Below are 27,753 nucleotides of genomic sequence, written 5' to 3'. Positions count from 1 at the left end.
GGTGGTCAGGAACAAGACAGAAGAAAGGGAGTGATCCTTATTTGCGTCCACCTTTTAATACTGTGCTATCTTTTATAACCACATACTACAATAATGGGGGAGGCAAATAAGTAAATAAAATTTTAAAATTTAGGGGGATAAAAAACGTAAAATGAAATGTAAACAGAAACAAATGAACCTAACTCTTCGAAGAAACTAACCACAGTGAAGTGGGGAGAACTACAGAACCCCAGAGTAAAGATAAAAAGAACCATAAAAAATATCGAACTCTAGTTTATAAGTTTGTTCTTCTTACTGGTATGTATCAGCAATTCTGAAACTACTTTCTGTGTATTCTAGAAAAGAAGAAATAATATAAAATAATAAAATGTAATAGGAGTAGGTTTCTTACTGTTGCAGAAGGAAGTGATATGATACATGTCACAACTTGAGTAATTAAAAAACATAAAAATTATATTAAAAAGCATAATCAACTAATTACTTTAAACTTATCCATGGAAAATGCAGCAAACCTCACATATTTGACTCCCCTCCAGTCCTGCCATCCCCCAAAACATGCCTCATCTTTCAATTATTTTTTTTACAAATGTAACAATAAAGTTTCCTGAACTTTGTTTTTTAAATATTTAAATATTTAAATATTAAATATTTAAAGTATTTGACTTTCCATGACTGAACTCATTTCTATTTAAAAAGCACAGAGATCATTAACACACCTTCCAGATTTAAAATCATATAGTACTTCATCTATGAAAAACTCATTATTTTCATCTTCTCTATTTAAAGCCTTGATTAACTAAAATGTTCAAGAAATGAGTTCTTCCCTTTTCTTGTTAAACCAAGATTAACCATGAAATTCAATTTAAACATTTTGAAAAATAAATTCCTAAAATATATTTTACAAAATAACATAAGATATAAGACACAGATAATGCATTTTCTCAAAATTTAGGACTTTTTGGTGCTTCCAGGTTATTAAGTTATTGGCAATTAAATGCAGAAGTGTTGATGCAAGAGGCTGGAAAGTTACTGTTGAATAACTTGATTCCTCATATATAAAATAGGTATTACCCTGCATGACTGCCTGACAAATATAAAACTCAAATTACTAAACGTCTGTGCTCAAAATAGTTTGTTGCTGACTAGACATCACTGCCATGACTTTTAAGGTCTTCCTTGCACTGCAAAAGAAAATTAACATTTCCAGATTCCCTTCTGGAGGTAGTTGTAGATAGATGGTTGGGCAGAGAAGCAGCTTCCAGGTGAGTAGTTTCTTGAGAAGTACCCACTTTGGTGCTACAAATCTAAAGAGTTCTTAAGACTTCCAGTGATTTCTGAGAAAACAACTAGCTTCCATGCTTCAGGCTAAAATAATCAGGGACAGCTTCCCTAATTCCCTGCGCCCTCCCAAAGTTTATATAAGCCTTTAATTCCCTGTGTTAAAACTCTAATGAATTGAGTGGCTTCTGTTTCCCTAATTAAACTCTGATTGATTCAGCATATATGAAAATACTTCATAAACTAAAAAAGACCACATAAAAGCATGGATTATGGTTTCTATTCCCAATGACAGGAAATTTCAATTGAAGTTGTTTTCTCGGAATCAGCCTCTTTTTAGACAAATCAATACATCCAAAATAAAGCTTTCCTTCTACAAATCAATAAAACAATAAAACTTTTCCTTATTACAAAAATCAGCTCTCTACCTAACTTCATTTCCCCCAATTAATCATCCAATCAATCAAGGCATATTTACTAAGCCAGGCATTATACAAGGTACCAAGAGAATCCCCCTGCAAGAGTTTCCAATATATGAAAATAACAAAAACCTCATATTCATAATATAACTGTTACATATCAGGAATCACATGTGATGGTGGGTCAGAGAAATGATGGATTAAATTTGACTTTGGAGTGAAAAGGTAAAAATCAAAAAAAGATTTCATGAAGAAGAGAATTAAAGATTAAATAGAAATGAACATTAAAGGGTAGAAACACTTCTCAAAGTAGAAATAATTCAAGAAACTAGAAGAAAGCATGCTCAAAGAAACAAAGCTAGCAACTCAGGGACATGTACAGAGAGCAAAGGCATATAACACAGAGTGGCTTATTCCTGTGTATACGAAGGAAAGGAGACTGAAGCAAAATGATACAAGCCAGAAAATCTAAACATTTGGATTTATTGCTATTACCCAACTTCAGATTCATAGAGAGATTTATATGCTTAGATAACAAAATCAGGCTGCTAATATATCCCCAAAACTGAAGCCTAATAGTATATATAGAAACGAATGATAATGATAGTACAACATATCAAAACTTTTGGGACACGGTAAAAGCGGTCATAAGAGGAAAGTTACAGGCCTATCTCCAAAAACAAGAACGAGCCCAAATAAACAACCTAATGCTTCATCTTAAAAAATTACAAAAGGAAGAACAAATGAAGCCTAAAGGCAGCAGAAGGAAAGAAATCATCAAAATTAGAGCAGAAAAAAATGAAATGAAAAAAAACAAAAAAAATAGAAAAAATAAATGCAACAAAGAGCTGGTTCTTTGAGAAAGTTAATAAAATTGACAAATCCCTAGCTAGACTCACTAAAGAAAAAAGAGAAAGGATCCAAATAAACAAAATCAGGGATGAAAGAGGGGAAATTACAACTGATGTCGCAGAAATACAAAGGATCATACAAGAATACTATGAAAAAGTATATAACACCAAATTCAATAACCTAGAAGAAATAGACCAGTACTTAGAAAAATACAAACTTCCTAGACTGAATCAAGAACTGGAAAATCTAAATAGACCAATCAGTAGTATGGAAGTTGAAACAATCATCAAAAATCTACCAAAAAGTAAAAGTCCAGGACCAGATGGCTTCACCAGTGAATTCTACCAAACATTTAAAGAATATTTAATACCTATTCTCCCCAAACTCTTCCAAAAAATTGAAGAGGAGGCAATACTTCCCAACTCATTTTATAAGGCCAGTATCACCGTGATACCAAAACCTAGTCAAGATAACACAAATAAAGAAAACTACAGACCAATATCTCTCATGAATACAGACGCAAAAATCCTAAATAAGATACTAGCGAACCGAATACAGAAACATATTAGAAAGATTATACACCACGATCAAGTGGGCTTCATCCCAGGGGCACAGGGATGGTTCACCATACGCAAATTGATTAATGTGATACAGCACATAAACAAATTAAAAAATAAGAACCATATGATCATATCAGTAGATGTAGAAAAGCCTTCGACAAGATACGGCACCCATTTATGATCAAAACACTTAACAAAATCAGTATAAAAGAAATGTCCCTTAACATAATAAAGGTCATATATGACAACTCTCAGCCAACATTATACTTAATGGTGAAAAACTAAAAACTTTCCCTCTAAAATCAGGAACAAGGCAAGGCAAGGTTGTCCACTATTGCCATTGTTATTCAATATAACATTGGAGGTCCTAGCGAGTGGAATCAGACAACAGAAAGATATAAAAAGCATCCAAATAGGAAACGAAGAAGTCAAACTGTCACTATTAGGGGACAACATGATTCTCTATATAGAAAACCCTAAAGATTCTATAAGAACACTACTGGAAACAATAAGCAAATACAGTAAAGTCTCTGGATACAAAATCAACGTTCAAAAATCCATAATGTTCCTATACTCTAACAACACAGTGTCAGAAAAAGTGGGAAAAATAATTCCTTTTGCAATTGCAACGAAAAGAATAAAATACCTAGGAATAAATCTAATGAAACATATGAAGGACCTATATATAATGAAAACTACAAGACCCTAATTAAAAGAAATCGAAGAAGATACAAAGAAATGGAAAGATAGTCCATGTTCTTGGATTGAAAGAATCAACATAGTTAAAATGACCACATTACCTAAAGCATTATATGGATTTAATGGAATCCCCATCAAAATCCCATTTGCTTTTTTAAAAAAAATAGATTTTTTCATCATATTTGTATGGAAGCACAAAAGACTCCAAATTGCCAAAGCAATCCTGAGAAAAAAAGAACAAGGCTGGAGGTACCACTCTGCCCAACTTCAAATTATACTACAAAGCGACAGTAATCAAAACGGCATGGTACTGACAGAAAAACGGACACACGGACCAGGGAAACAGAATCGAGAGGCCAGAAGTAAACCCATATTTATATGGGCAAATAATTTTCAACAAAAAAGCCAAAAACATACAGTGGAGAAAGGAAAGCCTCTTCAATAAAATGGTGCTGGGAAAACTGGCCCCCTGCAAAAGAATGAAACTAGACTGTTGTCTATCATCATCCATCAAAATTAACTCAGAATGGATTAAGGACCTTAATATAAGACCTGAAACAATAAAATGCATAGAAGAAAGCATAGGAACTAAACTCAAGGACCTTGGACTTAAAGAGGATTTTGTGAATTTGACCTCAAAAGCAAGGGAAATAAAAGCTAAATTAAATGAATGGGACGACATCAAACTAAAAACTACTGCTCAGCAGAAGAAATCATCAACAAGGTAAAAAGGCAACCATCTAAATGGGAAAATATATTTGCAAGGAATAACTCCGATAAGGGCCTAATATCCAAAATATACAAAGAACTCATACAATTCAATAACAACAAAAAAACAAATGATCCAATCAAAACATGGGCAGAGGACCTGAACAGACACTTCTCCCTAGAGGACATACAAATGTCCAACAAATATTTGAAAAGATGCTTAACATCGCTAGCTATTAGGGAAATGCAAATCAAAACCACAATGAGATACCAACTCACATCTGTTAGAATAGCTATAATCAATAGTACAAGTAATAATAAAAGTTGGAGAGGATGCAGAGAAAAAGGAACCCTCATACACTGATGGTGGGACTGCAAATTGGTACAGCCACTCTGGAAAACAGTATGGAAGTTCCTCAAAAAACTAAGAATTGATCTACCATATGATCCAGCAATCCCTCTACTGGCTATTACCCCAAAGACTTAAAAACTCATACCCAAAAAGATATTTGCACACCAATGTTCATAGCAGCATTATTCACAGTGGCCAGGACATGGAAGCAACCGAAGTATCCTACCATAGATGACTGGCTAAAGAAGCTGTGGTACATATATACAATGGAATATCACTCAGCCGTAAAAAGAGATGAAATATTGCCATTTGCGACAACATGGATGAACCTCTAGAAAATCATGCTAAGCGAAATAAGCTGGATAGAAAAAGTTGAAAATCATATGGCATCACTTATATGTGGGATATAAACTTAAAAGCAACAAATGAACAGAACAAACAAACAGAGACTCATGGACATGGACTATAGACTAGTGATTACCAGAGGGTAGGGTGTGGGTGAGGAGCGGGGAGGTAGACGGGGTAAAGGAGGTCAAATGTAGAGGGGTAGGGATAGGGGTAAAAGGGATCAAATATATGGTAGCTGAAGGAAACTGGGCTTTGAGTGGTAAACACACAATAGAATATATAAATATCAAATTATAATATACACCTGAAAATTATATAATTGTATTAATCAATGTTATTCCAATAAACTTTAAAAAAAAATTGAAAAAAATAAAGCCTAATAGTAGTATGAAAAACTAAGCAGAGAATAGCAGCTGATTTTACTAAATTCCTGTTTTTATCCTAACACTCTTCTGCTCAAAAACTTTCAATAACTTCTGAATCCCTACTTCTTTACCAAGTCCCTCAGTACCATGGTCCCCATACTATTCAATCATATTTTCTACCAGTGCCCAAAATGTCCAATTCTCTCCAGATAGGCTATTCTCTGTATTAATGGCCCCTGGGCACAGCAAGAAAACAGATGGAGTGACAGCCAGCCTGTATTAGTGAGCTTGGTCTACTACAACAAAATACCACAGACTGAGTAGCGTAAACAACAGAAATTTACTTCTCACAGTTCTGGAGGCTGTAAGTCCAAAATCAAGATGCCGGCTGATTTGGTTCTTAGCTTACTGGCTCTTCCTGGCTTGTAGATAGCTGCCTTTGCACTGTGTCCTCGTGTGGTCTTTCCTCTGAATGCACACTCAAAGATCTCTCCCTCTTCTCATAAGGCCACCAGCCCTATTGTATTAGGACCCCACACCTATGATCTCACTTAACCTTAATTACCTCCATAAAGACCCTATCTCCAAATACAGTTACATTGAGGATTGGGGCTTCAACATATAAATTTAGGTGGAACACAAACATTCACTCCGTAACATACTGGGTTATTTCTGAGGCTAGACCTTAAGAGATTTTGCAGCTTCTGCTCTTATCCTCTTGAAATACTTATTTCATCACATTAAAAAGCCCAACCTAGCTTACTGGAGGATAAGAAGCTACAGGAAAACTAAAGCATTCCAGAAAATAGCTAACAGCTGTCACCAAATGCTAGGGTGAGGCCACATTGGACCATCTAGTTCCAGTCAAGCTATCACATAACTACAATCGCATAAGTGACCCCATGTGAGACAAGCAGAACTGCCAGCTGAGCTCAGTCAAGATCACAAAATGATGAGAAAATAAATAATTGTTGCTTCAGGTCACTAAATTTAGGGATGATGTGTTACAAAGAAAGTAGTACCCACTATGGCATACCTTCTTGTTCTGCTTTTTGACCTAGACCTCTGAGCTCTATAGGATTTCCCTCGACCCCTTGAACGACTTCGACTTCGTTTTCTTCTGGAGCCATAAGAAGAGCTACTGCTTGACCGATGCCTGCGTCTGAAATAAAATATAATCAAGTATCATTACTATAAAAAAATTTTATGAGCATTATGGAGAAATCATCTAGATTCTAAAGAATCATCTTATTTTTATTGCCTTCTTTCTAGAAACAAACGAAGATAAAATGGTATTCCTCTTGAACAGTGAGATGATTGGTTTCATAATTTATTGCTCAAATCAGCTACTAATTAAGAATTTAGGGGTCATAGTAGTATATTTAATCCTTCCAATATTACCAGATAATACAGTATAAGAACTATACTAGTTGATGTCTACTTGTCTACAAAGAAAAGACAATGGACGAAGACACTGAACTCATGCGCTGGGCCTGGCAAAAAAAAAAAAAAAAAAAAACAAGCAAGCAAACCTTTAGGTTGGAGCTTAACCCTCATAAATATACCACTACTAAACAAAAACTGTTTTACCCAGAAAAATTAAAAGTACAAAAACAAAAACTCTGAAGAATATTACTCTCATTACTATGTAAGTAAAAATTATGAAAATCACCTTCTATCATAAGAATGTGAGCGAAGCTGAAGATCTCTGGACCAAGATCTTGACTTTGACCTTGATCTCCTTCCACCTTTCTTTCGGCTATATGTCCTACTATCTGAAGAACTACTTGAGGATGACCGTCTACGGTGTTTCTTTTTTCTCTTGCTTCTGCTTTCTTCTTCAGTATCTGATGACCGGCGTCCCATTTCTACAAGTTTAAATTCAAAGAAAATTATTTCTAACATAATGGCAAAATGGATAAAATTTAATATAGTGATTTTTTTTTTAAACTTTGTAAAAAAGTTTTAAAGTCTTAAAGTAGAATTATAAATGTACCTTCTTGACAAGACATGAGAAACCGCTAGGATTCTACAGTCTGCTAGGATTATTAATTAACTGGTTTTACAATTTATGAACAACTTAAATTTGTCCTAAATTTTTTCAAATATCTCTCAAAAGAGTCAATCCTGAAGATAGCTCATTATAAAAATGTTCTTATATTTTAACTTGCATTTATCATTAATTACGATACTTGATTTAGGGAACAATTACCTAATCTTTCATTTTCACATTCCCTAAAGATGAAAGATATTTTACTACGTTTTAGGGTTACATCTTTCTAAGTGAAAATTCTAAATTTTTAAATGGACAAAACTTATTAGTCATCAACAAAGTACAGATTGAAACAATACACTATCAACATTTCACTTGTGAAATTTGGAGGAGGAAATGTTAAGTACCAAAGTCGATGAGGTTACTTTTGAAGTCAGTCAACTCTTCACACTGCTAGTTCCTATAAAGTGGTGGTATAATCCTTCCAAAAGCAATTAACAATTTAAATAGAGTCATAAAACTGTCGATTTTTTTTTTACAAAGCAATCCTAATTCTAGGAATACATCTGAAAAGTTTTTCTTAAAAGGAAGATATAATCATGACAATACCCATTGTAGCATTATTAAAGCTGTAACTACAAAGACTACAATTTAAGAAAATAAGTACATAGGAATAAGAGTAAAAATGAAAGCTAATAATATTTAACTGTTGAAACTGGGTGATTTCTTTCTTTTTTAAACTATTTTCTATATGGCTATGGTGATGTTTGTATATTTAGTAAACAAAAGGAAAAAATCATACAGAAATAGAACTTAAGGTTTTCATATTTATGAATTAACCTAGCTGATAAGAAACTAACTTATCTTACTTTAAAGTTAGCCTTTAGATTCTCATCTGCAATCTTATTTTTTTTTTTACTGATAGTTATTAACTATCTTTCAATATCACATAAAAGCAAGATTCATCCTATGTAATGATTAAGATAAATGGTTAATGGATCAGGTAAATAAATATCTCATGCTTTCCTTTAATATTTATTCAAAATAAGTTAAATATCATTACTATTAAAAAAGCAATGTGTTAAATTCCAGCATTGTTTTCAGAATTGTCAGAGAGCTTATCCCCTCCCTGATTCCAGTTAAAAACTGCTGTTAGGATTCAATTCAAAACTTTATGCTATTTACTGAGAGCCAGATAAACTTTAAAAATAGTTCTGAACTTTGGAGTTGTTACCATTTCTAACATTTTATGCTCAACAAAACATTGGAGACTTGGTTGTGTAACTTGCACTAGCAAAATCTAAGCCTCCTTAAAAAATGAAACTGCACTAGGTAAAAGAACACCATGATCCTTTCCAGCTTCGAAATACTATGATTATGAAATTATACATATAAACGTATATATACATATTTATTTAAATAAATGTGTACATAATACCTACATATATATCCACGTACCCATTATATATAATATATAACCACGAGTGTATGTGTGCATTTCCATTAAGGAATTTGTACATAATTGAGTGATAATCATCATCTAAATTTTCTTATTTCCTGCCTTTTTCCTCCTTTCTTATTTTCACTTTTAAGCAGTTAAGAATTTTCTTTACCCACAAGAAATCATTTAACATGAGTTTTGATTATGTTCTAATTATTTTGTTAAAAAACACTAAAATGAGAGTAAAAGGATAAAAAAAGTATAAATTCACAAGGATAAAGAAACTAGAAGAGTAAACAACAAGAACAGTAGACAAAATATGTCAACAAATTTTTAGCAAATAAAAAACAGATGGAGGATTTAGAGCTAAGAGAGCTGAATACCAAACAACTGTAGAGAATTCCAATAAGAGAAAAGCCAATTCACATAGCAAAAATCAAAAAGGATCAGGAATCTGAGATACCAGTTACCACAGTGGACACAATGAGGCATGGAACTAAAAAACAAAGGAATTGGTAGAAAGTAGATAAAAGAAGTAATCTCCCAGGTCTCCTTCCCTGTATAACCCAAAGAGGTGACTACTCTTCTTCAATCCCAGGAGAGGTGGTTTATTTCAGAAAAATGACTAAACAATAAAGCACCAGGTCCAGGGACACAGTAAAAGAGGGCAGAGGTGATAAACTAAAAGTTAAACGGATTACGTGAAAGTCTACAAATAATGATAAATACTGGTGTGTGCTTGGATTCAAGATTTCTGGCAGAGGATTCATCTATGCAAAAACCGAACAGTACTTAAAATAAGATATACTATTTAAGTATTTGAAAGTCTTTCCAAAAAAAAAAGGCAAGGTCCTATAACCAAGCTCATCAATTAACAAACTCAAAACTTAAACTTTTTTCTATAAACTGCTTTTCTGTTAACTTTTTAGTGACTATTAAAAAAAAAAAAAAGATAACCAACCACTTGATGAAAGTCTTCATCATAAGAGGCAGAAACCAAAACAAAGAAAAAAGGCAACTCATAGTAAACCAGGAACATGCAAAAGAAAACTTCAAGGCAAAAAAATCAGTTAATTTCCTCAGAAACATATGTGAAGATGATCCAGCAGGAGGAGGAACATCCATAGAGAAAAAGCTTGCAATGGTAACAAATAATTGGTAAAACACACACACACACACACACACACACACACACACACGAGCTAGAAGATAATGTCAAAGGACTCAAAGAAAGTGTTAAGAAAAAGATTAAAAATAGGAGATAAAAAAAGATCAGTCCAGGAAGTCCAATATCCAATTGATATGCATTCCATTAAAAAAGAGAGAAGAGATAAAGAAAAATATTCACGGAATTTTCAGAATTATAAGATATGAATTGCCCTAAGTTCCCAGGACAATGAATTTAAAAAGATATACACCCAACATGCTCATAAAAATTCAGACACCAAAAATATATCGAATATCCCAGAAACTTCTAAAGAGGAAAAAAAAAAAAAGGAAAATCACAATAAAAAGCACAGGACTTCTCAACAGCAACATTGAAAACAGTGGAGACTTGCCTTCAAAATTCTAAGTGAAAATGCTTTTCAACCTAGAATCTATATCTAGCCCAATTATTGATCTAATATGAGATCAGAATAAAGGCATTTTCCGATATGCAAAGTCTCAAAATTATACCTCACACTCCACCAAGAGACAATCCAGATTTAGAAAACAAGTGATATGACACTAGAGATAGGTAAAATGTCACAGGATGATAGCAGACCTAGGAATTAGGGATAAATCAGTGAACAAGAGGCAGAAAACCTTGCCCTTAAGGAGCTTACGTTCTAATATAACAGCAGTTTTCAAAATGGGGTCTATAGACCACTGGGGATCCTGAAAAGCCTTTCAGGGGATCCAAAAGGTTAAAACTATTTTCATTATAATACTAAAACATAATTTACCTTTTTCACCATGTTGACTTTTGTACTAGTGATGTAAAAACAATAGTAGGCAAAACTGCTGGTGCCTTAACAGGAATCATGTCAAGGGCACCAAACTGTACTAGCAGTCATTGCATTCTTCACTGCAACAGTTAAAAAAAAAGGCAGTTCACTTAAGAATGTCCTTGATGAAGCAATAAAAATAATTGATTTTATTAAATTTCAACACTTGAACACATATCTCTTTTAATGTTCTGTGTGATAAAATGGAAAATACATATAAACTGCTCCTGCATACTGAAGAATGATGGTTATCTCGAGAAATGGCATTGTTGCAACTGCATTGCAAGTTGAATCTAGCTGCTTTTGTCATGAAACACTTTTTATTTTAAAAAACTATGATTATTAAGACTTGCATTTTGACATTTTCTCAAAAATGAATGGAGTCTCTCATTTCAAGAAAACTGACATTATTTGTCGCCAATAATAAAATTTGAGCTCTCAAGCAAAAATTAGAATTTTGGATAACGTGTATCTGCTACCATGAGACTGATAGCTTCCCAGTACCCAAAGATGTTTCTGATGAGATCAGTGGTATTACCAAATGTGATTATTTTTTAATATTATATAATGAAGTGTGTCAAGATTTGAAATATATGCATAACTCAGTGAACGAGTATTTTCCAGTAGGCCAAAGCATGTTACAGAATCATGCATGGGTAAAAAATCCATTCACAGTGCAAGATAGACTGATAGATTTTAATATAATTGAGTATGAAAAGGTCATTAACATGGTTTCAAATACCACATTGCAACTAACCTTTAAGAAACTACTATTTGTCAAGTTTTGGTGTAGTATCAAAGAATTATCTGAAAAGGCAACTAAAATACTTTTTCCTGAAACTAATATTATACATTAAGTATAGTTTAAATTTAAAAAATACTTTTTCTATTACCATATCTGTGTGAATCCAGATTTTCTTCATATACTTCAATCAAAACAACTCATCACAATACATTCAATACAAAAGTAGATGTAAAAACCCAATTGTCTTCTGTTAAGCCAGATATCAGAGATTAGCAATAATGGAAATGTTTTGTTTTGGAAAAGTTATTTTTCATATCATATTTGTTATTTATGTTACCATGTAATGAACTTATTATTTTTAACTGGATTAATAAATATTTCAAACTTTTCTATTTTAATTATTAGTAAGACAATATTTATAGATATAGCCCACATAGATGAAAGTTCTAGGGGCCCTCAATAATTTTGAAGAGTGTAAAGGGATTCTAAAACTAAACAGTTTGAGAACCACTGCTCTAAGGTATGTATAGTTATTTCCATTCTCCATTCTTGTCAAGAGTACAAGTCCCTATGTAAGGCATAACAAAGTGGAAAAAATAAAGACACGCATCTAATTATGTATCTTGTTGGTAACCAAAATAGAGAGAATGCAGGGGATGGACGGTCAAATTTTTCTTTGTTTTAATTTTAAACAACATAAGTCATCCATAATAGAATGATTTCATTTAACCCAGGAAAATAATGGGAGATATAAAATCATTCCTTAGAGGAGCCAAATAAAAAAAGTTGAAATAGCACAGTCACAAAACCATATTTTTTCAAGTAATGCACTTGCATTTCAGAAAAATTACACTGAAATAAAATTAATCTCTGTAAGAGAAAGCAAAAGCCACATTTCTTTATTAAAGTTAACTTCAAATATTTATTCAGAAAATGAAGTGAACACTAAGAGCAAATCAGAGGTAGATGCAAAAATTGTCTTCTCTCTCAATGACAGGCACTAAATTCTTATTCACCACTCTAGATATAGACTAACATCTGGATTTCCATAATGTCCCTAACACATAATTGAATATACTTGCTCATTCAAGTCACGGTGGTCAATTTATATTCCACACTCCTAGTAAGGAAGAACTCTATATTTAACTCCACTGGTAAGGTGCAATGGATGCAAAGAAACATTAGTATCTCTTTCTGGTAAGGGCAATGATGAATCCAGCGCAGACTTTTAGGTATCCTATAAGCTAACAATTTTCAATCTATTTATAAACAGAGAAGGCAACATTGGGACAAAATTCCTACAGCTCTTGGTTTTCTATTTTCACTCTAGTTTCTAGTTTGCTGATTTAGTCTCGTGGTTGCAAATTTCACCGAACTACTCCCACTACAGAATTAAAACCCTAACAGGTAATGGCTACAGTAAGACATCAATTTATCAAAATATCTTATTGCGAAGTTTAGGTGACTGAAGATATGGAGCCAAAATAAGGTCATTCAAAAAGAGCTCAAAGGCATACACAAGTAGTTCCTTTGTCCATTTATTAATAAAAGTACAAAAAACGGTTATCTTTTTCAGAAAACAGGAAGTTGGAGAAAACAAAGATTCTTAGAAGACATGACAGTTTATAATTATTTCTCCATTACTCATTCATTATTATATCAAACTATAATCTTTTTGATCTTGGACACATGGCAAAAAAAGGGGGCAGGGAGAGAAGAACAGTCATTTCAATGAGAAATCCACTTCAAAGAGATAGAGAAAAATAAATACGGGTTAACAACATTTAGCGTAAGAAGAAATCCACAAATAGGCATAGAACTATGCAAAGGTAGGACAACTCAGGTAAATTCTAGCTTTAGGAGCCTAACAAAGCAAAGCTCAAAAGAAAGAGAATTGACAAAATATTCCTCCCATAACAAAAATTTGCATTTCTTTAAAAAAAAAAAAAAGTATTATCAGTCACAGGACTTTTTCCCCAATGGTTTGAAAATGAAAGCAGAAAACATATCTATACATCTACAACAACAATCTTATTACAGAAGTTTTCCAACTCATAACACAACTCTTTCCTGAGACTGGTCGAGTTGGTAAGGCAATTAATAAGTGCCAGATGCCTTTATCTTTCTCAGTTTCAAACATTTTTAGCCCTCTTATTGAGGAACATACAGTAATGAAGTACTACCATTTAGCAGGAAATCTCCTTTGCCAGCAAAGAAAGTGAATATTTATAGATCCTAAAGCTAGAGGGGCTCTGAAAAAAATGTTTCCCTACAAGATTGCACCTGTAACACCTGCGACAACCCTTAAACCTGAGAGCTCTGCCTATCTCCTTTACATTAGCGCTTTTATGTGTATGTTGACAACTTGAATACCTTTTTGTGACGACATTTTAACTTATTTAACTACCTAGTACCTACTTAGTAGATTCGCAAATAGGTTACTGCTAATTTATAAAAATGCAAAAAAAAAAAATTTTAAGCTTCCAATGTGCATTTAAAGATGTATAACCTGAGAAATTAGGGCATAAAATCAAGAGCAGTTAATATGTACAATAGTGCATTATAACATCTCACTAAAGAGTTTAAGAGTAGCCATATGTTCTTGGTCTCTGATTACAAGGCCACAAGTCCTGAAGTCAAGAAAACTGAGTGCTTAATGTGAGTATATAAGAAGTCTATTTCACCGTGAACCATCTCTCCTCTCAGCACGCAAGTGTGAGCCGGGAAGAACAGGGGTGGGGGGGGGGGGGGGGGGGGGGGGGGGGGGGGGGGGGGGGTAGGTTGGTTATTGGAAGGTAAGGTGGATCTAAAGTAGAGACAGCGAAGTGAGTGGTGCAACGTGGACCAGATTGCGGCCTCTCGCTCGCTGCACCCTACTCAGGGCTAGTGATGAAGCACCGGGCACATACTGCAAGACGGGCCCATAAAAACAAATGCAGCGATCAATGTCAGGTACTCAAGACAGGGTAGAATAGTGAGTGAGGGTGGAAGGGGCAGAAGAGCTGGCTAACTCTCTCTCTCTCTCTCTCTCTCTCCCTGTCAGTTAGAGGGCCTAGCCGGAGGCCTGCGACCTCGCACCACCCAATGGCCGCCCACCATCCCGAGGCCACAGCTTCGTGCTCAAGGGTCAGAAACCTCCAGGTGCGGGACGCATGCGCACGGCACTGCGCCGCTTCGCACGCCTCGAGGCCACCGCCCACCCACCCGCCACCTCGCAGACAGACTGCTCCAGGCCCGCGCCGCCTCACGCGGAAGCAGGGCCTGGGAAACCCGCGGGCGCGATCACCTCCTCCCCGCCCCGGGACGCGAGCATCACCTGGTTCCCGGCCTTCGGGATCACACCTCCCGTTGACTTGCAAGCTCCGCAAGCCTGGAAACGTTTCTTCAATTTTGGGCGCCGCCGGCGTCCTCCGAACTTGCTTCAGTTTAAGCTCACCGCCTTCCTGGTTCCAGCGCCAGACAGCATCAGCCGAGCTTTCGAGTGCATCGATGGAGGCTGCCAGGCGTTCCGAGTACCGAGGGAATAGATTGTCACGCCGCCAATTTTTTGTTTGGTGTTGGGTTTGCTTGCTCGTTTGTTTGATTTTCTTGTTACCAAAAAACAATAAAGGTGGGGACTGAAAAGTGTTAGTGCCTTAGTAATCGTAGTTATCGTCACAGATAATTAGTAAACATATCTGCGTGGTAGGAAGTTATGTTTAAGACACCCACACGTAGCAAAATTGGTTATCACAAGCTGAGGGAGGAGGAAACTCACCCAACAATAATAAATCATGGGAGTGAGTCTGTATAGAGTCGTGTGTGATTAAAGTATAATGATTTACTTGAAAAAATGCATTAAAAGTCGGTGTTTCTTCTGCCCTTAAGGTGAAGGCACTCACAGGTTAGGTGCAAATTAGTTTCTCATATTAAAGTACCTGGTTGGTAGAGGAATTGGGAAACGTTGCCCGAGGCAGGGAGAGGAGGTTTCTTCTGAAAGAGAAATTAAGGGTTTAGGTTTTTGTTGTAATTTAAACCAATAGAAACTAAAGCGATTCGGCATTTTCTTTAACTCATACCACATTACTTATCTGTCCTTGCATGAACATCAGTCTTCCCTTATTTACTGTAAATACGCAGATACGGAGGTAAATAAACTGTCGGCCTTGGTTTGAGTGAACTGTGAGAACCAAACACATTCACAATGCTAGATACCCCAAGCTACATTTTCTGCACATTTGAGATGGTGAAAATCAGCTCCAGGAATATATTTGTCATAAATGACTGTACTTTAACCAGTTCTGAGGGATCGTTTTAAAACTTAACTACAACATTATGTTTATTTTAAATAATTCAAGAGCGGAGGGGACCTTTCAGGTGGGTCCTGTCTGCGCTGTCAACTGTACTTTATCTTTTTATTTATTTATTTATTTTTTACCAAAACTGCATTTTGAAATGTCCTGTTTCGGAAAATATTTACTATTTAATGAAACAGCATCATTAGAACTTCATGAGCATTTATTCACATATGATTTCAAAACCTTGGTTTGATTTTTTTAAAAAAACAAAACTTCCCTTAGGCCAGTGGAGTCCGTGGTCAAACACTGCAGATCTCTCATAACTCCATCTAATATCAACAACACAGTTGCTAAATATACAAAGAGCCAATATGTCAGGAAGGTCTAAAGGAAAATCTATTTGGTGTGAATCACACAACGATTGTGTCTGAGCCTTCCCTGATTACCTTTAAAGTGCTTGTCTCTCCCTCAAGCTCAGTAGATAGAATTTGAGATCAGACTTAAAAGTCATGTGCTTGAAAGTAGCTGGTGAGTCTCTAGATCCCTCACCAGACTTGTAATAGTGGTTATTTTGAAGCTGTTCGTGAATAGTATTTAACACCTCAATTCGAGAGCTCTTCCTGGTCATTCTGCTAAATAACCTTAAAAATGTATTTTCATAAAGGATTAAAGTTTTACGGTTATTTCTCTGACAGCAGAATTAAAGTAGGTACAAATAGTAACAAGATTAAATGTAAAATCGTGTTTCTAAATTCATATAACTTTGGACAGTGTGAGTACATGAGTCTCTTTTGTAGTGTAATAAAATATAAGCAAGCACTCATATAATTCATTAATATCTAAAAGCTATTGCACTGAAAATATAAAGATATTATTTCTCCTGAAAGTAGCAGCAAATGAAATATTTTAAGCAGAACAAAAGATAACTTCAGAATTCAAGAGAAAAAAGGCAAAGTAATATTTCTAAAAGTATGATTTCCACCTTAAGTTCGCTGAATGTGAACATTTTAATCTGAGTAGTATATGACAAAGTTATCCGTAGCCTCTATTTACATATATTCTAGAAATACTAGTATATTAAGTTTTAGTTGTGTTCTTTTTATAAATATTTCAGGTTGTTTGATGAACTCAAATTATCTGTTAACTTTGTGTTGATTCCTTAACCAGTAGGTGGAAGATATACATATTAAAGTTCTGTAATTGCTTTTATTTTTACTAAGAGTATTAGATCCAAGAAAATGAACAAGTTACCTTTAACATCAGAAAGCCCTCATTAACATTCAGACTACTCAAAAATGTCCTCAAAGCTACACTTGAAGAGGTATATTTGTTTACACACAGATAAATATAACTTTTCATATGTAAATGTTCTTATGTGAGATACATATGTGACCACACTTCTCGCCGAAAGCTTTGTCCTGCACAATACAGACAAATGACTCAAGAATGTAGACATTTCTACCATATAACTGTTTGGATTAAAATAGTCCATGGGGAGAGAGAGAAATCTTTCTCCTGGCGAGCATCTCTTTTCGAATAGTCCACAATAAATAAAATTAGATAGGGCACAAACTTAATGTCGATTTGTTTTCAAAGTCAAAGAGGGATAATCACTTGCTTTTCAAAATCAGAAAATCAAGGAGAATGTTTTCCCAGGATGCTAAAGAAGAAGTCCTGTAGATAATTTTGGGAGGAGTCCGGATACAGAGAGTTAGTTACAAGGGAGATGGAGTGAGGGTCCCGAGATCTCGAAAAGGGACGAAGTTTAACTATCTTTGACCTGGAGCTAAGGAAACACTTTAAAACGGAATCTGTCAGGGAACAGCTGCTCGAGAAATGCGTTAAATCGACCGGCCCCTTTGAGCGGGGTTGTCCGTACAGGAGTCTGCTTGGGTTCCAGGACGCAAGTAGTGGGGTAAATCACAAACTCCCCAAGGCGGAGAGGTTGGTGAAGACTCTGGCTCAGCTCTGGCGGCGGGCGGGAAAGCCTCTACAAGGAGCAGTAGAGGATCCTGCCTCTGGGCAGGGTTATGAAGCCAGGATGCCGAGCTGCGAGGTGTACATGGAGTGGGAGATGGGGAACGGGGGTGAAGAATTGGAATACCGGGTCAGGATATGGAACTGGGATGCGGGGCGCCTGACTCAGGACAGGGATGCCCGGCAGCAATGAGAAGCCGAGCGGTTGCTCCGCACCCTGATGTGGGCGCAGGATGCAGGGTCTGATGCCGAGTCGGGATACGGGACTGACTCCAGGAGCCGCGCGCACTTGTCAGTTTCCTCTTGGCCACGCCCTGGCGGAGTAGGTCCAGCTCCCCAGTGTTTAACTAAGTCTTGACACCAACGCAAAACGCACGCCTAATTAAATTAATTAGGGATTCTTGTCAATCCTGGATTAATGGCCACTAGCGCAGGCGGCCGAGGCTATCTGAAAACCCCGACAGCCTGGGACCTGCCTTCTCTTCCCCCCCCTCCCGTCCCCCTTCGCTGTCCTCCCACTCCAGCCCCAGCCTGCTTGGACTCCAGCCGTAATCAATCTCAATTCTCTCTCTCTGTCTCTCTCTCTCTCTCTCTGTCTCTCTCTCTCTCTCTCTCTCTCTCTCTCTCTCCCTTTCTCTCTCTCTCTCTCTCTTCCCTTTCTCTCTCTCTCTCTCTCTCTCTCTCTCTCTCTCTCTCCCCGCCCCGTAACCTCCACTCCCCCACCCCCAGGTAGTGGCGCGGGTGCTTCCCGGGAAGGGGCTCACTCCGAGTTGCGAAGGGAGGTAATTTACTCAGAACAAGGGGCCGCCTTTGCGAAGTATAAATAGTGAGACTTCAAGCGCAGCGTTGCTATCAGATCTGAACTCTCCGCAGGAAGAATTGTCAAAGATCTTAACATCGAACAAGCGCGCTCCGGTGGGGAAGCATCAGTTCCCATTTCCCTCCGCCGGCCCCCGCCCCTTCCCCTTTCTTCCTCCTCCTCCTCCTCCTCCACCTCCTCCTCCTCCTCCATCTCCTCCTTCTCCTCTCCTCCTCCTCCTCCTCTTCTTACTTCTTTTCCTCCTTCTACTTCTCCTTTCTCTTCTTTCTTCTCTTCTTCTTTCTCCTCCTCCCTCTCCTCCCCCACCCCCTGCCCCATTGATGTGTTATTATTGGGGGGGTTGGAGCAGTAAAAAAAGAAGAAGGAAAAAAAGAGCGGGGCTCGGCTGGGAGAGGTTGAGTGCGGGGCTGACGGGCATCGGCGGCGATGGAAGAACTTACAGCATTCGTCTCCAAGTCTTTTGACCAGAAAGTGAAGGAGAAGAAGGAAGCGATCACCTACCGGGAGGTGCTCGAGAGCGGGCCGCTGCGCGGGGCTAAGGAGCCGACCGGCTGCGCGGAACCGGGCCGCGACGACCGCAGCAGCCCGGCAGTCCGGGCGGCCGGCGGAGGCGGCGGCGGAGGAGGCGGAGGCGGAGGCGGCGGAGGAGGTGCGGGAGGAGGAGCAGGAGCAGGCGGAGGAGCTGGAGGAGGGCGCTCTCCCGTCCGGGAGCTGGACATGGGCGCCGCCGAGAGAAGCAGGGAGCCGGGCAGCCCGCGGCTCACCGAGGGTAACGGCCTGACCCCCGGCAGCGGTTCCCCTTCCCGCCTTCTTGTCTCTACTAAGCGGGAGAGGACCCCAAGGCTCAGCGGGTTGGGGGGCGGGCTGCAGAGAGGGCCCTTGGATCTCAGTTTGGAAGCTAGAGTGATGATGGAGGGGTGGGGGTCCGGTGGTGTGCACGGTCGTGGGTGGGGTCCAAGTGTGTGTGGGGAGGGGGGAGCGTGTGGGGTTTGCGCGCGCCCTTCTCAGATGCTCTCGCTGGTCCCATTCCACTGAAACGCATTTTCACCAGCCGGAGGATGGGGCCGCAGCCCAGACGGCCCGCGGGCGGATGGGGAAGTTCGTGGGGCCCAGTGCGGGCGGGGGTGCTGGCAGCAGCTGGGCCAGGCGGCGGAATTACGGTTAGCATCCAGCTCCGAGTTTGCGAGAACTGCTTTCCTAGGCCTGAGAAAGGGAGAGAGAGGGAAAGGAGAGAGACAGAGAAGATTGGGAGAGGGAGAAAGATTGAGTCCTCCCTCGGGTCATCCGCAGGTTTGGGGCCGCCGCTAAGAACCTCTCAAACTCTGCGAAGACCCTGGATCCCTGAGTCTTGGGGGCCAAAACTTCCCATTCTGTTTGAGCTATGAAGGTAGAATGAGGCCAAAGCAGGCTGAGGTCCAGGCTACCTACGCTGTTTCTCTTGGGAGACGCGTTAGGCTCCTTTTTGGTGGGTTTTTTGTGTTTTTTTGTTTGTTTGGTGTTTTTTTTTTTTTTTGGTTTGGTTTTCAATATTTACACGATCTGTTACTGCTTCTCGTCATCCAGTTCTCTGGTTTTGTGTGGGGAAAATCCTTTGGTGCCAACAAAGTGTTAGTAAATGGCTTTATCTAAATGGTGGAGTGTCCTGTACCAATTCAAAGGAGTTTAACAATAAAATTAATTTGGCACTTGGTCCCTGCAGTAACTGGTGTGCTGCCATATTTTTTCAATTAAGAAAATATGTGACATGCGTAGAATCACATATTTAAGCAAGCAATTAAGTTGTTTATAACACGGTCTGTTCCTGTTTAGGCCAATAAGTGGACATTTGGGGGGCGAAATGAAGATTATATTAAGTCTATTAATCAACTGGAAATATGGACATCTTTCTCTTTGAAGCCCCAAAAGTTTGAGAGATATCCATTGTTACTGACACAAACTAGACAAAGCCTTTTCACCCCTCCCTTTGGCAGAATCTAGAGAGTGTGTTTTCGTATTTAAATTTCATTACACTGTCAGTGGAAATTTTTTTCTAGTACCTTGGCTCTGAATATTTGCCATAATGTTATCCACTTCCTTCCCGGAGGAAGGGCACATGTCCACAAAACGAACTCTGAGAATTACAAATGCCCGCAACGCTTAAGATCACCATAGTAAGCATGCCAGGCTGGCCTGAGATCTAGAGCCTCTTCTTCCCCTCACCGGGTACCAGATCCTCCTAAATTTGGAAGTGTTGGCATAATTGTCTGACCGCCCAGTGCAGCCTCCCGGGCGTGAAGCAGCAGCTCCGGGCCCTGGGTAAGCCAGCGCGCAAAACGGCAAGGTTAGAGTCTGAACCTCGGGTAAACACAGTTTCTGGGATTGTTGATTTCCAAGCTCAGGGCAAGTATTAATTTCTCTGAAGGTCAGCTCTTCCAAAAATGATTTTTAACACTCATGCTGATTGGGAACTTGGGCTAGGAAAAACTGTGAACAGCCTCGACTATCCGAACTCAGCTTTGACACCTTAAAAATACAAGTCTCCGACTCAAGCGCAAAGGACGAAGGTTCCAGAGGGCAGTTTATGTTGATATGGGCTCCCTTGATCACTGCCCGTTGGTATATATATATATATATATATATATATATATACCCATAGCCCTCGGGTATCTTTGTGTGCTCACACTTACAGGGCTCCTGTTTTTAAAGGGAGAAGGAAGAACAGCAAAGTAGCAACGGATGTGTGCAAACCCAGAGTAGAAAAATGCATATTTTATTAAACATCCGAGCTGGTGGATGCATGAAAAGGCTTTGAGTAACCAATAGAAACCGAGGATTGCGAATGTTCCGCTTGAACCTGTTGATCTCTGTGGGTTTAAGCATTTAGGGTCTAGTCGGCCTTTCTAATGGGGAGAGAAGAGAGGGCAGAGGCAGCGATCTGTTCGGAGGACCACAGGAGGCTGGTTTTCCGCCTCTTGCCTTTTGGCCCGGCGTGGGCGGCGAGCCCTCCAGGCCGCCAACATGGCGTGGCTGCCTCTGCCCAAGCGACCCGGGTACGGCAGGGGGAATGGGGACTGCCTGGTGGCCCGTGGGTTGTCCGCGGGGTTCGGCCCGAGGCCTAGGTCAGCACCCAGTGGCTGCGGATGCGGCTCCCAGCACGGCGCAGCACACGGGTCGTGTTCTCCTGCTGCGACCCTTTCGCCCAGTTGTTACCAAATTTGACCAGCAAGTTTGAGAGAGACAGAAAGCCATCCGCAGCCCGAGCTGGCCTGAGAACTGCCCAGCACTCTGAGAACCGCGAGTGTGAGAGGCCGGTGCATGGCCTCGCCGCGCCCTTCTGCTGAGACCGCGTTTAGTGACGGGCGGGGCGCGGCGCTTTTGATTTGTTTGTGCGTGGAAGAGAGTGGGTGCACGAGAGGGTGAGTGGAATGGATTTGGTGTTCTCCGGGGAGGGCAGGGGACCGTGGGGTGGATAGTGAGGAGGTGAGTTGAGGCCACAGTTGCAGAGGAGATAGGTGAGTGAATAGCTCATCTTGCCCGCGGACGGTCACTCAGAGTTGATCTTGGCGCGCCTGCAGGATCCTATTCCTCCAGGCAGGGCGAAGGACGACAGGAACTCCGGGAGGGGGCAGGATCCTCCATCCTTTTTGAGACAAATCTGGTAATGGGATTTACTGTGTTGTTTTTTATCCGTGTGTGTGTGTGTGTGTGTGTGTGTGTGTGTGTGTGTGTGTTGCTGTGTGCATGCGTGGACATATGTGTGGCCCTGTTTGTGGTGCCCTCTCCAGTGTCCCCGGAGCTGAAGGATCGCAAAGAGGATGCAAAAGGGATGGAGGACGAAGGCCAGACCAAAATCAAGCAGAGGCGAAGTCGGACCAATTTCACCCTGGAACAACTCAACGAGCTGGAGAGGCTTTTTGACGAGACCCACTATCCAGACGCCTTTATGCGTGAAGAACTGAGCCAACGTCTGGGGCTGTCCGAGGCCCGAGTGCAGGTAACCGGGCTGTAAGGAGATCGAGGCTGGACTCAGAGAGGGAGGAGCATGCCTGGGGTTGGAGAGGAGGCTTGGGGGACACACACCAAGGGTGTGGGTTCAAGTGCTTGGAGTGAGGTGAGGAGGGAAGGGATGTCTTTACAAGAGGTCTTATTTTCCAAAGCAGACCTTAGTCTTATAACCCGCCCCCCTTCCCTTTTCCCCATCCCAACATATGTTCCCAGCAGAAGAAAGCTGTGCTGGGCTTGCTCCCAGAGTTTCTATAAACCACACCCCCCTCGCCTCACGGTGCCTTTAATGTGGTTTAATCCTAATGGGCCTACTTTTATAAGCCTTAAAAAAAAAATCCCACAGAAAACGTTTTATCTTCTGGATGCCTTAAAAGTTACAACGAATATTTTGTTCACTGGAGTTGGGTTTCCTTGAGGATCTGCTCTGGGGTCTAGGTTTGCCAAGCGGATATGCCAATTAAGTTTATAGATGTACGGACTATAAAGAAAATTAGCAACTGTTAAATGCAGAAATTTACAGTCTGCCGTTAGCGGTTGATCTCAAACTGTGTGTGAAACAGTGGAGAAATAAATGCATTCTGGTCACTCTTTGTTCCTTCATTTAACCAAAGCAGTGAACCTGAACCTACAGAAACCTGATTTTAAAACAACCCACATATCTTAATATTGGCATTTCCAAAGTGCAACCCCCGGCAAGTGCCATACCCGATGAAGTTAGGATTGGAGTAGATTTTCTTTACTGGTTGTGCGGGTGAATGTAAAAGTAAGCTTTGGAGGAGCAGTTAAGGTGAAAAATTATATACATACATGCGTACATATCCTAGGTTTATGGAGAACAAATTTAAATGTTTCAGATTGTATTTCCGCTCAAATAATAAGATAGGAGAAAATGATGGTCATTATTTGTTTGAACACATGGAGCAGTTTTAGGCCTGAACATCTGCAGCTGTTACAAAGTATCACTGTAACAGATACTCCCTGGGTCTCTGGACGCAGAGACCACCATCTGCAGCGAACTATGCAATTCTTATGGGGCTTCCCCGCATCTTGTAATAGGATCAGGACAAAAACAGAGCAGTCAAGTTGAAGGGGAAAAGTAATAATAGGCTGCCTTGGTCATCACAGCATCAACGGCAGAGCCTTCCTTTTTAAGCCTCTCCTGCTTTGCTCTGTGTACTGAGATCTCTAGAGGCTCAGCAACCCCTTAAAGACATGATGATAATTATTACAGTTATGAGCATTAGTATCTCAGTTCCAACTCTACTAGGGGGAAAAAGAGGCAAGAAGCCTCAGGCCATGTGAGTTACACAAAGGATGCCACCCTGGCATGAAATCTACCTTTCTATTACACTAAATGCCAGGAGAATTTTTGAAGATTTACATTGACTATGACATTTGCTCTTAAAAACAAGACAAAGCTCAGAAGCAATATTTTACTTTCATGTTTTTTTAAACATGCATTTGTGAATCAGTCAATATACTGTATTATTGGAACATAACGTATTATTAGAGTATAAAAGCACATTTTATTTGAATTTTAAAAAATCTGTCATATTGTCTCTTAAAGTTGGTAAGTTTATTTAAGAAGGTAATATCTGGGATAAAACAGTATCCAGGAGTTATTTAATTCATACCCCCCTTTCGCAGAATGTTATTTTTTTCTCATAAGAAGTGAACTTTCCTGCTGGTCTTTATTTTTTCATACTTAAAAGTAATTTTTTGAGCTACTTTCTGGATGCTTCTCTACTATCTAACTTGGAGCATGGCTTTTTCTATAGAAGCAAATTAGATTATCATGATAATAGCACAATTATTCTGTTACTGTGTTACACTCTGCTGCACAGAGGAACAGAGAAATTCTAAACTTCTTTGTAGTGAGGCTTTTATGACACTAATTACCTCTTCCCCCACTCTTATTCCCCCACTCCCCCCAACCCCCGCCTTCAGGAAAAAAAAAATCACTATTTGCTTTGGTGTTTGGTTTTTCTTGAAGATGAAACTAATTAATATTACAGGCTATTAATGAGCACATTTTTCTCAGGTCTCACTGGACAAACATCGAAACCCATTATCACTTTGGTATCAAGTATCAGGGAGAGAGTTTTAGGCCTTGGGAACTCTGTAATGTGGAAAGATGAAACCAGGACTAATAGTAATTTATCAGAAAACAATTTATCTTGCAAATGTCTGTGAAATCTATTTTTGTAATTCATTTACATTTTTAACTTTGGAAATTGAGATTATTCTGTGTATTTCAAAAATTGCTTGCTACATCTCCCAATCCATGGGTAAAACACTACCTTTTTTCCTTTTTATCATACTTTTTTAATTTAAAAAATTTTGAGTTATAACATCTAGGTTTTATTTTTTCCCTCTAATTTGTAGGTTTGGTTCCAAAATCGAAGAGCTAAATGTAGAAAACAAGAAAACCAACTCCATAAAGGTATGCTTCTCAGACAAAGATCATTTGGTATTCTAAGTAGAAAGAGAATGAGGAATATTGTTATTACAAAGACAGAAAAATCTTCTTAAAGATAACCATAGTCTTTATTTAAAAACTCTGCTCTGAAGGCAGAATAAGAGTCCTAAAATTCAGGAGTAAATAACATTTATTTCAATTATGGCAGCAGTTTAGAAAGATGACAGTCCATTTCCCAAGGAATTAATTCTATCTTGGTACCATTTGGAACCCTGGGAAACAATGCTGGAAATATTAACCTCACATTATTGGGTTTTGTTCCTCATTTTTTACAGGTGTTCTCATAGGGGCTGCCAGCCAGTTTGAAGCTTGTAGAGTTGCACCCTATGTCAACGTAGGTGCTTTGAGGATGCCATTTCAGCAGGCAAGTACAGCCCAGTTTCAACCTGTTATTAACTGTAAAAAGACTTAGTCGTTTGCTTGAACTTTGAACACCCCTTCTCTCTGAGCCCCAATGTTGGTGTCAGTTTAGTTGGAGAATCAATTTTGAGATAATATAGTGGACCCACTCCCCTTTTAAAACCTATAGAGTGTCAAGGGCCTACATGTCTAGTTTTTTCTGTCCTCATGGGAAACCCACAGAAGCTTGAGGGCAGCAACCAGTCCTTTAAAAATGCACTAAAGATTGAGCTTGAGGAGAGGAAGAAAAGGCTTTTTGATTAAGATTTTGTCAGATGCGATACAGAGGATAGTCTTCTGGTGTTTCTCAGGCAACTCTCTAAATATTTTTCTAGGTATTTTCTACCTCTCAGTCACATTAACTGTTTCTGACAGAAGAAAAAGAAATAAATAAAAGTACTCCCAACTCAGACTTGATTTTTTTTAAAGCTGTCTCTGCAAACAAAGCTTCATCTCTAGTAGAGAGGGAAGCCTTGCCTTGGTCTTCCCAGGGATGCCCTGCCTCTGCAAACCTTTCTTAGCCATAAAGAAACCTTTAAGACTACATTTTAAAAGGACAGCCTGCAGCACTGATTTAATCCTGGGAAATCCTAGTGCTCTGAACTCCCCACACTCCACGCCTAAGGGCACAATTGTTTCCCATCCAGTGCCTGACCTACCTCATCCTCAGCCAGGATCCCTGCCTAGTAGGACTGTGAAGTCATGAATTAGCTCTCAGTTGCCAGTGCCTTGGACTGGGGAGACACATGGGTGCACCCATGTGTTGAGGGTTAGTGTTAGGGAGATCTTAGCTTTCTTGGCACCACAGGACTCTGGTATCTTGATGCTAGGCTTTTGAAGCCAGACAAGATGACTGGAGAAAGAGAGGGGGTGGTCTTAAAAGGAGACCCTTACTACTCAGAAGGTGATCTGCAGGTCTGCAGCATCAGCAGCACCTTGGAAGAGTGTTAGAAATTCAGAATATCAAACCCCAACCTAGACCTTCTGAATCAGAATCTGCATTTAAACAAGATCCCCAGGTAATTCTTATAGTAGTAAAGATTGGACATACTAACAATTGTGCTAATTGTATGAAGATGCAGTAACTTTCCTAAGTGACTTACAAGGTCTTATGGTTTGCTTGTTGGTACTTTAGTGCTTTAGTAGAGAGGTAAGAGGTGTATGACAACATCAAGAGAGGAGGGTAATGGCCTTCTCCCCATCTTTCCAACACACCTCAACACACCATTGTTATTTTGAGAAGGGCAATGTTTTAGCATAATAGCACCGTCTCCTTGAATGGACGCAGCTCCCGAGGGGGCGGCCACATTCCTGCAGTCGCATGTCCCGTGGGCCCACAGAGATAAGCCACACAGAGCGAGTTGCAGAGACTCAGGGGTCACTGGGTATCCCTGTGGTGCCCCAGATTCTGTAACAGACTGAAAAAGTCAGCCAACTGCCCCTTTCCCGTCCCCCGCCCCAGCCTTCTCCTGAGCCAAGGTGGACGCCGTTAATGTTCTGTTTCTATTCTGTTGTCACCCTAGGATAGTCATTGCAACGTGACGCCCTTGTCCTTTCAGGTTCAGGCGCAGCTGCAGCTGGACAGCGCCGTCGCGCACGCGCACCACCACCTGCACCCGCACCTGGCCGCGCACGCGCCCTACATGATGTTCCCGGCGCCGCCCTTCGGACTGCCGCTGGCCACGCTGGCCGCTGACTCTGCCTCTGCCGCCTCCGTCGTGGCTGCCGCTGCTGCTGCGAAGACCACGAGCAAGAACTCTAGCATCGCGGATCTCAGACTGAAAGCCAAAAAGCACGCGGCCGCCCTGGGTCTGTGACGCCAACGCCAGCGCCTACGTTGCGCCTCCAGCGCAGTGCGCAGCCTACGCCCCCTCCGTGCCCCGCTGTTTCTCCGTTACCCCTTCCGGACCTCCGGAGCCGAGCCTCTTTCCGCTCAGCTGATCTCCCCTTGCCTGCTTCCGCATCTCGAACACGGAGGGCGGGACTCTGCGCGGGACCCGGGATCCCACAGGGCGCACCAACTCGGTGGCTCCTGACCATTCATCTACCCAAGGGCCTAGAATTCAGCT

General features: G+C 39.9%; 2 protein-coding genes across 3 annotated transcripts in view; one reads left to right on the top strand and one right to left on the bottom strand.

Moving 5' to 3' along the window:
• Positions 1-16,653, bottom strand: part of RSRC1 (arginine and serine rich coiled-coil 1) — a 372,620-nt gene extending 355,967 nt beyond the window's left edge. Inside the window, exons 1-4 of the mRNA XM_011379565.2 lie at positions 16,575-16,653; positions 15,065-15,382; positions 7,254-7,449; positions 6,618-6,743 (exon numbers count right to left, since the gene is read on the bottom strand). Of these exons, the coding sequence (XP_011377867.2) occupies positions 6,618-6,743; positions 7,254-7,449; positions 15,065-15,382; positions 16,575-16,653 (719 nt within the window). The remainder of the gene's footprint in view (positions 1-6,617; positions 6,744-7,253; positions 7,450-15,064; positions 15,383-16,574) is intronic.
• A 2,565-nt stretch (positions 16,654-19,218) lies between these two features.
• SHOX2 (short stature homeobox 2) lies at positions 19,219-27,502 on the top strand. Of its 2 annotated transcripts, none has more exons than XM_023524445.1 (5): positions 19,219-19,591; positions 22,587-22,795; positions 25,192-25,249; positions 25,561-25,649; positions 27,244-27,502. In XM_023524445.1, the coding sequence occupies exons 1-5, from the start codon at positions 19,249-19,251 to the stop codon at positions 27,499-27,501; spliced, it is 957 nt and encodes a 318-aa protein (XP_023380213.1). In that variant the 5' UTR covers positions 19,219-19,248; the 3' UTR covers position 27,502. The 2 variants fall into 2 exon arrangements, with proteins under 2 accessions (XP_023380213.1, XP_011377857.1); XM_011379555.2 differs by having other exon boundaries at positions 27,208-27,502.
• Positions 27,503-27,753: the final 251 nt, after the last annotated feature.

The sequence above is a fragment of the Pteropus vampyrus genome, unplaced genomic scaffold (assembly GCF_000151845.1).
Source record: "Pteropus vampyrus isolate Shadow unplaced genomic scaffold, Pvam_2.0 Scaffold12, whole genome shotgun sequence".
In the NCBI taxonomy this organism is placed as follows: domain Eukaryota; kingdom Metazoa; phylum Chordata; class Mammalia; order Chiroptera; family Pteropodidae; genus Pteropus; species Pteropus vampyrus.
This window is presented reverse-complemented; position numbering and strand designations above follow the sequence as displayed.

Excerpts from the sequence above, each read along its gene's own strand:
- SHOX2 (XM_011379555.2), top strand. The coding sequence starts at position 19,249 with ATGGAAGAACTTACAGCATTCGTCTCCAAGTCTTTTGACCAGAAAGTG. Across the intron at positions 19,592-22,586 it reads CAGCCCGCGGCTCACCGAGG|TGTCCCCGGAGCTGAAGGAT; the intron begins GTAACGGCCTGA and ends TGCCCTCTCCAG. Across the intron at positions 22,796-25,191 it reads TGTCCGAGGCCCGAGTGCAG|GTTTGGTTCCAAAATCGAAG; the intron begins GTAACCGGGCTG and ends TCTAATTTGTAG.